The following is a 15,624-nucleotide window of genomic DNA, read 5'->3' as shown; positions in this document are numbered from 1 at the left end:
GGTCAACAAAGCTGAAGGAAATAAACATCTGAAATGAAACTCAAGGAACAACCAACAATTTCTTTTAGCACCTAAATTCATGATAAATTTGCAAGTTCTCGCAAGTATTCTTACTCTTTCATTAGTAACTTAATATATTCAGTATGGGATATGAGTAAAAACTCAATTTCAGATCGGGTACAGTAATTACCTGTGTGACTACTACAAAACTTGCTTTTTCAGTATGATATTTTGATTGTATGAAATTGTTAATGTGAAATTAGAAATATTAATGGTAGCAAAATGATATCTCTTTTCCATACCTCAGCGTTTAGCTTTTGTGCTTTAGATATTTTGGTAAAAGCAATAAAGAATCAATCTAAGGAGTAAAATTTACCTCATGAAGTGGGAAAGCTGAATGAAACGACTTGTTTCTCAGTAACTCACGAAGGCCACCTATTTTAAAAAGGTACAAAAACATTATGTACATGAAAGCAAATGGATGTCATTCTAATTTTAATACCTCCCCTCTATCATGTCTAAAACAACAGAACCCTGGAACATTGTGCAGCCAGTCCTAACCCTCCTGCAATTTAAGCTAACTAATGACTATAATATCATAATTCAAAGTGTTGATTCATGCCTTAAGCTCATCTGCCTTACATACAATAGTCCTTGCACTGAAATTGATGTAATTCAGAACATTAGTCCCACCATGTTCACAATTTCAGTCCCCATTCTTGCATGTAGATGTAACATCTATTTTCCGCACAACCACTCCACACACTGCCCTGGCACTCTGGTTCCCACCCCCCTGTAATTCTAGTTTAAAACAGCAAAGCAGCACTAGCAAACCTTCCTGCAAGGATATTGGTTCTCCTCTAGTTTGGGTGCAAACTATCCTGTTTGTACAAATCTCACTTTACTTGGAAGATAGCCCAATGATCCAAAACTCTGAAGCCCTCCCTACTGCACCATCTACTTAGCCACATATTAACCAATAATATCTTCCTATTTCTACCCTCCATAACATGTGACACAGGTAGAAACCCTTAGATTGCCATCCTGAGTGTCCTATCCTTCAACTCAGCACCTAACTCACTAAATTCACTTTGCAGGATCTATGTCATTGGAACCGAAATGGACCACAACCTTTGGCTGCTTATGCTCCCTCTGAAGAATGCCACAGACTCAATCTGAGATGTTCCTGACCTTGGCACCTGGCAGGCAACATATTGTCTGCCTATCTCATTACTGTCCATAGAATCTCCTGTCTGCTCCCCTAAGCTTCTTGTAATTTACTTCAGAAATTTGATTCCAGTAAAACTAATGAAACAGATTTTGTTAAGTAGAATACACTGTATAAATTCAGTCCTTACCAATGCCTGGGATGGATGTGTTTCTGAGAATAAAATTTATAATTCGGATTCTGAAATGAGCAAATAAAAATCTATTATCTTCAGTCATTTAAGTTGATTGTTAATTGCTCTACAGTGTGTGGAGAAACGTTTAATGCATTCAGTGCTCCTAACATGGTTGGATGATTTGCAGGTTAATGACTGGCTCACCTGGAAGAGCTGTTAGGCACTGGATGGTGATGGGGAAGGTGGTGTGGGGACAGGTGTTGCACCTGCTATGGTAACAAGGATAAGTGCCTGGAGAGGGAGAGAGATGGATGAGGACGGATAAGTGGACTAGTGAGTCACAGAATGATCCCTGAAGAAAGCATAAAGGAGTGGGGAGAAGATGTGGCAGATGGGGGTGGGGGGAGGGAAAATCATATTGGAGCTAGTGGAAGTTGCAAAATGTAATATGCTGAAATTCGTAGGCTGGTGGGGTAAATGATGAGGAAAGGGGAACTCAATCCCTGTTCTGTCTGGTGGTGGGAAAATGTGGGAGGAGAGTAATAGCAAGACCAAAAGAGCAGAATTGTGGGAAATGAGAGTTCCCAATCTGTCTGACTGTACTCAGTTCTATTTGTCAAATCTTTAGGGGCCATCAAGATGCTATCCTATGTCAGCACTTTCATCTGCAGTTGATCCTCTGCGAAACTTAACAGGATAATTATGGATATGAAAATATTAGAAAAGAGGCATTTCTCCATTCTACAGATGCATGGGGGAGGATATTATTCAAAGACACTATTTTGCATGTAGGGTACGAAAATTCATGCTTACTGTGGGAATATCCATACAATAGCACCATTAATTTGTGCAACTCTGCCATATTACCCTTTGATAATGTTAACAAATACAGATCTAAGTAAATAAGACTCTCAAAAGCAGCCAAGGTTCCTGGTGGTGCAATCCATTTTAGTCTTACTCATGAATAATATATATGGAGAAGCATTCAAATATATGAACATTCAAATTCATATTTAGATGATAGAAGTTTAGATGATGAAGATTTTTACCATTTTTGACTCTTGTGGCCCACTGAATTCAAAATGCCTAAGTGAATTTAATTAGCTTCTCATCAAAGGGTGGTGTGGAGATTTTTTTTATAATTTAGCAAATATACATTCACAATAATGCTTTCTACTTGGATAACAGTGATACCTGGTTGACTTTGAGACTGTATCCAGCCCAGTATTGCTGCATGTCCTTTCAGAAATATCCAGAAGATGTATATATTTTTCAAATAATTTCTCAGGGGCTTGAATTCCAAAGAATATATCAAACTCGCCAGTTTTTTTCTGAGGAAAAAGAAAACAACTCTCATTTGTGATATTTTGTTTTCAAATTAATTATTTTATATATTTTATTTAGATACAGCACAGCACAGGCTCTTCCAGCCCAACAAGCTGCACCACCAGGCAACCCAGCTATTTAACCCTAGCCTAATCACAGGACAATTTAGTGACCAAGTAACCGACTGACCAGTACGTCTTTCGATAGTGGGGAGAAACTGGAGCATCCAGAGGAAACCCACGCATTCATAGGGGAAACCATTACTGCATTCCGCATTATCAATCTTTCCTCATTCTTAAGTATTGCAGCAAACCATTTAAGACATCCATTGTTACATTAAAAGCTTTAACATATTTTTCTATTTATGCTGGTTCTGACTGCAGAAACTGCAACAGCACCCAACCTCCAAACCATTACACGCCCAGCAAATACCTCGTACTGCATCTGCTAATGGAGTGAAAGTTCTCTTTGATCCCAGGGGACAGCCTATGAAGACTTGAGGAGATTAACAGCTAATGTCAACTTTAGTCTTTCCTTGTATGTTCCTCAAATAGTTCAATTGAGTAGCAAATGCATGTCTCTTCTCACTAGTTTTTTTATTCAATCCAAATCATTGATCATCTTTTCTGCTGCTTTAGACTGGTAATAGTGCATCCTCCCTGGCTGCCTTTCACTCTATTGATTTTATATGGCTCTCTTTCTATAATACCAAATATACTCAATAAATTGGTTTATAAACAGTTTTGCACTGTAAAATTATTTCCAGCATTCTAGGGATGACTTCCATGCCTCACAATGAAACTATCAATCCACAAACATTTTGCTTTCACTTTAACAGGAAAACTGTCCAATTGTATTTCCTTACCATAATGTTCATAGGTGGTTAATCATGTTATGCAAATTTCCCATTGTCTTTTGTGCATTAGCAAAATAGAGGATACTGCAATACAGCAGAAAAAAGTCATACAATATAGTATGCATTATTTAGGCTCATTGTAAGGAAATCAGATTTGTTGGTGTGGTTGCTGCTTAGCCATACATCCGTTCTGAATTTACAAGTAGAGTGTAACAAAAGGTACAGAATAGATATTACTTCATCCTCAGAAATTCATTATATGTGTAGCTCTGGCTAATAAGTCATAAGAGCAGAATTAGGCCACATGGCCCATCAAGTCTGCTCTGCCATTCCATCATGGCTGGTTTATTATCTCTCTCAGTCCCATTCTCCCACCTTCTCCCCATAACCTTTGATATCCTGTCTAACCAAGAACCTATCAAACTCCACTTTAAATATACTCAATGATTTGGCCCCCACAACCGTTCATGGCAATGAATTCCAGATTTACCACTCTCTGGCTAAAGAAATTCCTTCTCATCTCTATTCTAAATGGATGCCCCTTTATTCTGAGGGTGTGCTCTCTGGTCCTAAACTCACCCACTATAAGAAACATCCTCTCCTGATCCTCACAATCTAGGCCTTTCAATATTTGATAGGTTTCAATGAGATCTTGTCACATTCATTCAAACTGCAGCAAGTACAGACCCAGAGCCATCAAACGCACCTCATATGTCAACCCTTTCATTTCTGGAATCATTCTTGTTAACCTCCTTTGGACCCTCTCTAATGCCAGCATATCTTATCTTAGATATGGGGCCCAAAACTGGTCACAACACTCCATGTGCTGTTTTACCAGTGCCTAATAAGGCCCCAGCATCCCATCTTTACTATTATATTCTAATCTTCTTGAAATGATTTTGAAATTGTATTTGTCTTCACTGCCACTTACTCAACCTGCAAGTTAATGTTTAGGGAAACTTGCACAAAGACTCTCAAGTCCCTTTGCATCTTGATTTTTGCATTTTCTCCCCACTTAGAAAATAGTCCATGCCTTTATTCGACCTAAGTGCACGACCATACACTTCCATCTGCACTTCTTTTCCCATTCTTCCAATATGTCTAAGTGCTTCTGCACTCCCTGCTTCCTCAACACTACCTGCACCTGCATGTATCCTTGTATCATCTGCAAACTTGACCACAAAGCTATCAACTGCGACATCTGAATCTTTAATGTAGACCGTGAAAAGGAGTGGTCTCAATACAGACCCCTGTGGAACACCACTAGTCACCAACAGCCAACCGGAATAGGCCCTTTATTTGCGCTCTTTGCCTCTATACCAGTCATCCAATCTTGGATGTTAGTAGCTTTCCTGTAATAGCATAGGCTCTTATCTTGTTAAGCAGCCTCATGTGCGGTACTTTGTCAAAGGCCTTCTGAAAATCAAAGTAAACAGCCTCTACTAACTCTTTTGCCTATCCTGCCTGCTATTTCCTCAAAGAACTTCAATAGGTTTGTCCGGCAAGATTTCCTCTTAAAGAAACCATGCTGACTTTGGCCTGTTTTATCATGTGCCTCCAAGTACCCCAAAACTCATCCTTAATAATAGATTCCAACATCTTCCCAGCCATTGAAGTCAGGCTAACTGGCCTATACTTTCCGTTTTTCTGCTTCCCTCCTTTCAGAAAGAGTGGAGTGAAATTTATCACTTTGCCGTCCTCCAGGACCAAGTGATTTTTGAAAGATCATTACTAATGCCTCCACAATCTCTTCAGCTACCTCCTTCCAAACCCTGGGGTGTTGTCCACCTGGTCCATGTGACTTATCTACCTTCAAACCTTTCAGTTTCCCAAGAACCTTCTTAGTAATGAGCAACTACACTCACTTCTGCCAGACACACTCGAATTTCTGGCACACTGCTAGTGCCTTCCATAAGACTGAGGCAAAATATTTGTTTATCCACCATTTCTTTGTCCCCCATTACCCTCCAGTGCCATTTTCCAGCAGTCCAATATCCACTCTCTTCTCTCTTTTATTCTTTATATATCTGAAAGAACTTCTGGTATCCTCATTGATATTATTGGCTAGCTTACCTTCATATTTCATTTTTTCTCTCCAATGTTTATTTTTAGGTACCTTCTGCTGATTTTTAAAAGCTTCCCAAACGTCTAACCTCCCACTAATTTTTGCTATATTATATGCTGTCTCTTTTGCTTTCTGCCTTTGACTTCCCTTCAGTCATGGATGCCTCATCTTGCCTTTAGAATACTTCTTCATCTTTGGGATGCATCTATAATGCACCTTCTGAAGTGCACCAGAAACTCCAGCCTTTGCAGTCCTGCATCATCCCTGCTAGTATCCCCTTTCAATCAACTTTGGCCAACTCCTCTCTCATACCTCTGTAACTCCTTTTACTCCACTTTAGTACTGATACATCTGACTTTATCTTCTCACTCTGAAACTGCAGGGTGAATTCCAACATATTATGACGACTGCCTTCTAAGGGTTTCTTTACCTTAAGCTCCCTAATTAAATCTGGTTCATTACACAAAGGCCAATCCGAATTGCCTTTCCCCTAGTGGGCTTAATCACAAGCTGCTCTAAGGTGCCATATTGTAGGCATTTTACAAATTCCCATAAGTTTGTAATGGGGGAACATGTCATGAGAGATGCGATGGGAGGTGAGGATCTCTAAAAAATATCTATCATTAAAGAAGTAGTACTGAGCAAACTTGTGGACCTGAAGTTAGCTAAGTCCCCTGGTCCTGATGGAATGCATCCCAGGGTACTGAAAGAAATGGCAAAAGTTATAGTAGAGATTTTGGTGATAATTTACCAAAATTCTCTGGACCCTGGGCAGGTCCTGGCGGTTTGGAAGATGGCAAATGTCAGGCCACTGTTCAAAAAAGGCAAAAAAAAACAGGTAACTATAAACCAGTTAGTTTAACATCTGTAGTTGGGAAAATGCTTGAGGCTATCATTAAAGAAGAAACAGCAAGGCATCTGGAAAGAGATGGATCCATCAGGCAGAAGCAGCATGGATTCAGTAAAGGCAGGTTCTGTCTGACAAACATTCTGGAATTATTTGAGGTTATAACGAGTGCAGTGGATACAGGGAAACAGATGGACATTATTTGCTTGGATTTTCAGAAGGCGTTCGATAATGTGCCGCATAAAAGGGTCATTTCCACTATTTTTTTTGTAGGATTTTCTGTTCAAGAACATTGGTATTTCCATACCAGGCTGTGAAGCAACCAGTCAACATACACTCCACCACACGTTTCCTAAAGTATTAAAAGTCATGATGAATCTTCACAAACTTCTAAGGAAGCAAAGGCGGCGTCGTACTTTCTTTGTAATTACACTTGGATGCTGGGCCCAGGACAAGCCCTCTTAAATGATAACACTGAGGGATTTAATCCCCCATGAGGACTAGCTATGGACCTCTGGTTTCCTTCTCCTGAAGTCAATAATCATATCTTTGATCTTGCTGACACTGAGTGAGAGGTTCGTGTTGTGGCACCACTCAGCCAGATTTTCAATCACCTTCTTACATGCTGATTCAACACCATCTTTGATTCAGCAAACAACAGGGGTGTCATCAACAAACTCAAATATGGCATTAGTCATACAGTTCTCTGTGTGAAGTAAGTAGAGCAGGGGGCTAAGAACACAGCCTTATGGTGCACCTGTGCTGATGGAGGTCATGGATATGTTGTTGCCAATCTGAACTGTTTGGGGTCTGCAAGTGAGGAACGTGAGGTTCCAATTGCACAAGAAGGTATTGAGGCCAAGGTCTTGAAGCTTATTGATTAGTTTTGAGGTATGGTAGTATTGAATGCCGAGTTGTAGTCGATAGAGCATCCTGATGTATGCATCTTTGCTGTCCAGATGTTCCAGGAGTGAAGAACTAACGAAATGGCATTTGCTCTGGACCTGTTTTGCTGGTGGGTAAATTGGAGTGGATCCAAGTCACTCCTCAGGCAGGAGTTGATGCATTTCATCACCAACCTCCCAAAACACCATCACAGTGGATGTAGGTGCTACTGGACGATGGTCATTGAGGCAGGTCACCACGGTCTCCTTAGGCACAAGCATGATTGAGGTCTGCTTGAAGCAGGTGGGTACCTCAGACTACTGAAGCGAGAGGTTAAAGATATCGGTGATCATTCCAGCCAGATCAGCGCAGGTCTCTTGTACTCCACTAGGTACCACATCTGGGCCAGATGCTTTCTGTGGGTTCACCCTCCAGATGCTTTCACATCATCCGCAGAGCCTGAAATCACAGGGTCATTGGGAACTGTAGGAGTCTGTGAAGAATCCTCCATGTTTTGACGGTCAAATTGCACATAGGAGGCATTGGGCTCATCTGGAAGTGAAGCCCTGTTGCCCCCTATGTCACTTAATTCTATTTTGTAAGAGGTAATAGCATTCAAACCCTGCCACAGTAGTTGAGCAACCTTCATTGATTCAAGTTTAGTCCAGAATTGGCACTTCGCCCATGAGATGATTTTGCCTCTATCTCCAACTGATCTGTATCCTTTGACAAACTTCTTCAGTATATACAACTCCATTTTTTGTTGAGTAATAAGTTTGCATCTTCTGCAAACTTATTACTCAGCCCATCTAAAAACAGAGACTCCAACAGTGATCCCAGTGGAACATCACTGGTCACTCATCTCAAGACAAAGAACCATCCTAAACAAAAATGTGTTCATTATTCATTGCTCTGTTCCCCAAGTTATTGTTAAAAGATTAACTAGTCTAATTGGATACCCTAACCCAGACAAAAGAACAATAGGTGTTGCATTTATAAAATGCTTTTCATATGATCCAAAGCTCTACATCCAATAAAAGTAGTGAATTACCCCTTATAAGGGGGTTCAAACTGCACACAAGTTTTAATACGAGGGAAATTATAACAAATGATGTTAAAATTATATGGAACTACCAAATATTTTGACAAAGAATAAAGTAACAAAAACATACATTTACATAGCATCGTTATGCAGTCAAAAATTAAAACCATAATCACAAAGACTTTAAGATCAGAAATGTTCAGAGATGGGTTTTTAAACGGACCAACCAAAAGGCTAAGAAAAACAAAATCTTACATCTAAAGGTACTATTGCCATAGCAATGAAAATTAACAGCTGCAAAACTGAAGGATTATACAGATGTCTCTCTGAGTTTCAGAACTAACTAAGGGGATCGAAGGAAACATTATGTTTGAGACAACACTGCTAATATATGGTAAATCTTACAAGGAACAACAGTGGAGGTAAATTCATAACTGCTTTAAAAATGTAAGTGGTCAAATGTAAAAAAAAATTATGAGAAAACACGAGGGAAAATGAACCATTGGTGTACCTTTCAGAAAACAAACACAGATGTAATGGCCTGAATAGTTAATTGGTTGAAAAAGACTACAATTCCATGAATATTCCCAGTGGTCTCATGTAAGCATAATGATAGGATTAGCAGTACAGTATATAAGATCACTGGGTTCATCAGATTTGTTGTGGGAGTTTGAAAGTGCATTCAAGCATTGTTACATATATTCTACTTTTTCCCTCTTCCTGTTTTCTTCTTCTCTAGAAGTTCTACAGGACGAAATGTGATCTACTTCCACTCTGATTTTCTGGGCTCTGAGATAGCTAACAAGGTCAATACTGTAGACTCTCTATGGATGCACTGGTTGATAATCAATGGGGTAAGTGAGTAGGTAATATGTGAGTTAGTCCATTTCTCTGCAAGTGTATGCCTGATACAGAATATTAAGATATCTCAATATCATCCTGAAATCTTTCACTGCTTTGAGCACAACATGCCAGAGATTCTCAGCAGTCAGTGGGATGCTTTGAGAACATCCTCTGCCCACAATATAACACTTCTTGAGCTGTAAGGAACTATTTATGATGTATTTTTCTATGATGCAAGGAAGAGATGAATTTTAGCAGGTAGGCAAATTGAGGGTTTGAACAGTAATTCACAAATCAACCACATAACATCTTTCCACGGCAGAAATAAGGAAACCTGGTCACGAATGCACAACGCGGGTGGGATATCCAACCAACATACATAAAAGTTGCTGGTGAATGCAGCAGGCCAGGCAGCATCTCCAGGAAGAGGTACAGTTGACGTTTCAGGTTGAGACCCTTCGTCAGGACGCTTGAAATTCCAGCATCTGCAGATTTCCTCATGTTTGCAGGTGGGATATCCTCCTGTTTTTGCTCGACTTTTAGATGTTTGAAGAATTATTCATTAACTGAATAACACTCATTCTTTAAATTCAGTAACATCTTGCATTAGCAGTTTAACCAGCTCCTAGACCCCCTTCCTGGTCATTCTCATCAAACCAATCCCAAAAAGTGCAAAAGCAATAGGATTGTAATAATAGAGGACAGCTACTTCCCCAATATTAACTGTGATTGTTTCATTGTTAAAGGTTTAGAAACATAGAAAATAGGTGCAGGAGTAGGCCATTCGGCCCTTCGAGCCTGCACCGCCATTTATTATGATCATGGCTGATCATCCAACTCAGAACCCCGCCCCAGCCTTCCCTCCATACCCCCTGACCCCCATAGCCACAAGGGCCATATCTAACTCCCTCTTAAATATAGCCAATGAACTGGCCTCAACTGTTTCCTGTGGCAGAGAATTCCACAGATTCACCACTCTCTGTGTGAAGAAGTTTTTCCTAATCTCGGTCCTAAAAGGCTTCCCCTCTATCCTCAAACTGTGGCCCCTCGTTCTGGACTTCTCCAACATCGGGAACAATCTTCCTGCATCTAGCCTGTCCAATCCCTTTAGGATCTTATACGTTTCAATCAGATCCCCCCTCAATCTTCTAAATTCCAACGAGTACAAGCCCAGTTCATCCAGTCTTTCTTCATATGAAAGTCCTGCCATCCCAGGAATCAATCTGGTGAACCTTCTTTGTACTCCCTCTATGGCAAGGATGTCTTTCCTCAGGTTAGGGGACCAAAACTGCACACAATACTCCAGGAGTGGCCTCACCAAGGCCTTGTACAACTGCAGTAGTACCTCCCTGCTCCTGTACTCGAATCCTCTCGCTATAAATGCCAGCATACCATTCGCCTTTTTCACCGCCTGCTGTACCTGCATGCCCACTTTCAATGACTGGTGTATAATGACACCCAGGTCTCGTTGCACCTCCCCTTTTCCTAATCGGACACCATTCAGATAATAATCTGTTTTCCTATTTTTGCCACCAAAGTGGATAACTTCACATTTATCCACATTAAATTGCATCTGCCATGAATTTGCCCACTCACCCAACCTATCCAAGTCACCCTGCATCCTCTTAGCATCCTCCTCACAGCTAACATTGCCACCCAGCTTCATGTCATCTGCAAACTTGGAGATGCTGCATTTAATTCCCTCATCCAAGTCATTAATATATATTGTAAACAACTGGGGTCCCAGCACTGAGCCTTGCGGTAACCCACTAGTCACCGCCTGCCATTCTGAAAAGGTCCCGTTTATTCCCACTCTTTGCTTCCTGTCTGCTAACCAACTCTCCACCCACACCAATACCTTACCCCCAATACCATGTGCTTTAAGTTTGCACACTAATCTCCTGTGTGGGACCTTGTCAAAAGCCTTCTGAAAATCCAAATATACCACATCCACTGGTTCTCCCCTATCCACTCTACTAGTTACATCCTCAAAAAATTCTATGAGATTCGTCAGACATGATTTTCCTTTCACAAATCCATGCTGACTTTGTCCGATCATTTCACCGCTTTCCAAATGTGCTGTTATCACATCCTTGATAACTGACTCCAGCAGTTTCCCCACCACCGACGTTAGGCTAACCGGTCTATAATTCCCCGGTTTCTCTCTCCCTCCTTTTTTAAAAAGTGGAGTTACATTAGCCACCCTCCAATCTTCAGGAACTAGTCCAGAATCTAACGAGTTTTGAAAAATTATCACTAATGCATCCACTATTTCTTGGGCTACTTCCTTAAGCACCCTGGGATGCAGACCATCTGGCCCTGGGGATTTATCTGCCTTCAATCCCTTCAATTTACCTAACACCACTTCCCTACTAACATGTATTTCGCTCAGTTCCTCCATCTCACTGGACCCTCTGTCCCCTACTATTTCTGGAAGATTATTTATGTCCTCCTTAGTGAAGACAGAACCAAAGTAATTATTCAATTGGTCTGCCATGTCCTTGCTCCCCATAATCAATTCACCTGTTTCTGTCTGCAGGGGACCTACATTTGTCTTTACCAGTCTTTTCCTTTTTACATATCTATAAAAGCTTTTACAGTCTGTTTTTATGTTTCCTGCCAGTTTTCTCTCATAATCTTTTTTTCCCTTCCTAATTAAGCCCTTTGTCCTCCTCTGCTGAACTCTGAATTTCTCCCAGTCCTCAGGTGAGCCACTTTCTCTGGCTAATTTGTATGCTTCTTCTTTGGAATTGATACTATCCCTAATTTCTCTTGTCAGCCACGGGTGCACTACCTTCCTTGATTTATTCTTTTGCCAAACTGGGATGAACAATTGTTGTAGTTCATCCATGCAACCTTTAAATGCTTGCCATTGCATATCCACCGTCAATCCTTTAAGTGTCATTTGCCAGTCTATCTTAGCTAATTCACATCTCATACCTTCAAAGTTACCCCTCTTTAAGTTCAGAACCTTTGTTTCTGAATTAACTATGTCACTCTCCATCTTAATGAAGAATTCCACCATATTATGGTCACTCTTACCCAAGGGGCCTCTCACGACAAGATTGCTAATTAACCCTTCCTCATTGCTCAAAACCCAGTCCAGAATAGCCTGCTCTCTAGTTGGTTCCTAGAACTAGAATTTCTGAAACGCATCCAGTAAAGGTTTTTCGAGTCAACATGTTAATAGTCTTACTTCCAAAAGATAAGTACAAGACCCAATCTTAGACATTGAAACTTGGTAAGTAGTACAAGTGCCTGATGTGAGAATTTGGAGGGAATGACCATTCATGGTAGAAATGAAAGGGATAAGGCTGGTCTGGAAATTAAGATCCTGAATTGAGTTGAGGATGGTGGAGCTGGCAATGTCAAAAATGGTAAGAGTAGCAAGTACACAGTAGGCCTACGTCAGATGAGTGGAGCCCTTTGAACGTGAAATAAGGAAAGGTCGGGGCCAACATGGTCTTGTAAGGGTTAAAGGCAAGGAAGGAAGTTTCAGGAACTCCTGGATGTCAAGGTATATCAAAGGTTTGATAGAGGGAAGAAAAGATTTTTTGACAGATAAATACATAAATGTTAGCAAAAAAAAGGATGAATTGGATGACTTAGTGGGCATAAAGGCAGATGTATTTCAAGCTGCTATGGGAAGCAAGGAGATTGCTGCGGTTCTCTGCATAAAAATCTTTAAGTCTTCATTGGCTGGAAGAAAGACACTAGATATTTAGACAAAAAATGTGCCTTTATTCAAATACAACAACAGAGATAAGCCAGACAATTACAGGCCAGCAAATCTAATAAGACCACAAGACCTAGGAGCAGACTTAGACCATCTAGTCTGCTCTGCCATTCTATGGTGACTGATTTATCATCCTTTTCAACTCCATTCTTCTGCCTTTTCCTTGTAACCTTTGATGCCATGATTAATCAAGAAAATATCAATCTCTGTCTTAAATATACACAATGACTTGGCCTGTACAGCTATCTGTGGCAATGAATTCCAAGGACTCGCCACCCTCTGGCTAAAGAAGTTTCTCTTCATCTGTTCTAAATGTATATCCCTCAATTCAGAGGCTGTGGCCTCTGGTCCTAGACTACCCCACTATAGAAAACAGCCTTTCCACATCCACTCTATCCATAGCTTTCAATGTTCGATATGTTTCAATGAGATTCCCCCTCATTCTTTTAAACTTCAGTGAGTACAGACCCAGAGCTATTAAACGCTCCTCATACATTAAGCTTTCCATTCCCAGAATCATTCCGTGAACCCTCTCCAATGTCAGCACATATCTTCTTAGATATGGGGCCCAAAACTACTCACAATACTCCAAGTGTGATCTGATTAATGCCTTACAAAGCCTCAGTATTACGTCCTTGCTTTTGCATTACATCAAAATGAATGCTAACATTGCATTTGCCTTCCTTACCACCCACTCAACCTGCAAGTTAACTTTTAGGAAATCCTGCACGAGGACTCGAATTCCTCTGCACCACCGATTTTTGAATTTTCTTCCCATTTACTAAACAATATGTATCTTTATTCCTTCTGCCAAAATGCATGACCATGCACTTCCCTACATCATATTCCATCTGCCACATCTTCACCCATTCTCCCAATCTATGTCCTTCTGTACATACCCTACTTCCTCAACACTATCTGTTCTTGCCCTGTCTTTGTATCATCTGCAAATTTGGCCACAAAGCTATCAATTCCTTCATCCAAATCACTGACTTAGAAAGTGAAAAGAAGCAGTCCCAACACCGACCCCCGTGACATACCATTTGTCACGAGCAGCTAATCAGAAAAAGGCCCCCTTTTGCTCCTATTCTTTGTCTCCTGCCAGTCAATCTTTTATCCACTCTAGTACCTTTCCTGTAATACCATGTGCTCCTTATTTTGTTAAGCAGCCTCACATGCAGAACCTTATCAAAGGCCTTCTGAAAATCCAAATAAACAAAATCCACCAACGCTCCTTTGTCTATCCTGCTTGTTACTTCCTCAAAGAATTCCAACAGATTTGTCAAGCAATATTTCTCCTTAGAAAATGATGCTGACTTTGGCCTTTTTTTTTTATCATTTGCCTCCAAGTACCTCGAAACCTCAACCTCAAATACGTTCCATCCAGTGAAGTTGAACTAACTGGCCTATAATTGTTTTCCTTCTGCCTCTCTCCCTTCTTAAAGAGTGGAGTGACATTTGCAATTTTCTTAATCTAGCGATTCTTGAAAGATCATTACTAATACCTCCACAATCTCTTCAACTGCCTTTCAGAACCCTGGAGTGTAGTTCATTTGGAAGTCCTGCATTTCAGCTTTCAGCCTAACTCCCTATATTTTTTGTTCAGGACCTCCTCCCTTTTCCGACCTTTGTAGTTGGTACCAATATATACCATGACTTTCGGCTGTTCACTACTTCACACCACCTTTCCTCCTCATCCCTTCTGTACCACAGAGACAGACTCAGTGACAGAGACCTGGTCACTGCAGAATGTGAGTGGAAAAGAAAGTATTCAAAAAATTCTGAGGAGCAGGATTAATCTCATTTTGAAAAGCAAAGATGAAGGATGATCAGCTTGGCCTCATTGATGGATAATTCTGCTCAACTAATTTGATTAAGTTGTTTTAAAATACTTACAAAATATACTGCTGAAAGCAGGGAGGTTCATGCAGCCTACATGGGCTTTGTCAAAGATGCATATGGATGGCTGGTTGGACAGGTCACAGCCCTTAAGAGCCAAGGGAACTTAGCAAACTGGATCCAAGATTTCAAAGATGCAAAGGTCCTAGGGAATACCAAAGAAAGGAGGGAACCTGAGCAAACCACAAGATGCTGGAGGAACTCAAGTGTTCAGGTATCAACTATGGAGGAAAATGGACAGTGAAGGTTTTGGGTCAAGAAGTGGGACCTTACTGTATAAGTCCATAGACCCCTAAAGATGGCTAAGATGTATTTAAGGTTATGAAAGAGGCTAATGGGATACTTTCACAGAATATAAGAACATGAAAATCACAGTATAACTTTACAAAACCTTGGTTGGGCCATGGCTGAAGTGTCCAGTTCTGGTTGCCACACAATAAGTAAGATGCAACTGCACTGCAGAAGGTGCAAAGGAAATATACCATGCTGAAGCCTGGGATAGTATGTTTCCATTATGAGAGGCTGGACATGCCTGATTTCTTTTCCCTGCAGCATATAAAGATATACAAAATTAGATAGGGTGCACCGATAAGGTAGGTAGGAGGAAAGATTTCCCCCCATAGAGGAGATGTCTATAACCAGAGGGCAGGAGTTTGGGGTAAGGAGCAAGATGTTTCGAGGGGATCCAAGGAATAATTATTCCATCCAGGTGGCTGGAATCAGGAAACCTCTGCCTGAAGGGAGGTGGCAGAGGTAGGTTAATTCAGGTACAACAACTTAGT

The 15,624-nt window shown here is 40.7% G+C and overlaps 1 protein-coding gene across 12 annotated transcripts in view; it reads right to left on the bottom strand.

Moving 5' to 3' along the window:
- Positions 1-15,624, bottom strand: part of LOC140205111 (anoctamin-9-like) — a 141,144-nt gene that overhangs the window by 101,188 nt on the left and 24,332 nt on the right. For all 12 annotated transcript variants that reach the window (XM_072272305.1, XM_072272307.1, XM_072272308.1 and 9 more), the window contains exons 4-6: positions 2,538-2,674; positions 1,359-1,408; positions 377-435 (exon numbers count right to left, since the gene is read on the bottom strand). In XM_072272305.1, the coding sequence (XP_072128406.1) occupies positions 377-435; positions 1,359-1,408; positions 2,538-2,674 (246 nt within the window). The remainder of the gene's footprint in view (positions 1-376; positions 436-1,358; positions 1,409-2,537; positions 2,675-15,624) is intronic.

The sequence above is a fragment of the Mobula birostris genome, chromosome 11, assembly GCF_030028105.1.
Source record: "Mobula birostris isolate sMobBir1 chromosome 11, sMobBir1.hap1, whole genome shotgun sequence".
NCBI classification, from domain to species: domain Eukaryota; kingdom Metazoa; phylum Chordata; class Chondrichthyes; order Myliobatiformes; family Myliobatidae; genus Mobula; species Mobula birostris.
The sequence above is the reverse complement of the archived record's forward strand: the minus strand, read 5'-3'. Positions and strand labels throughout refer to the sequence as shown.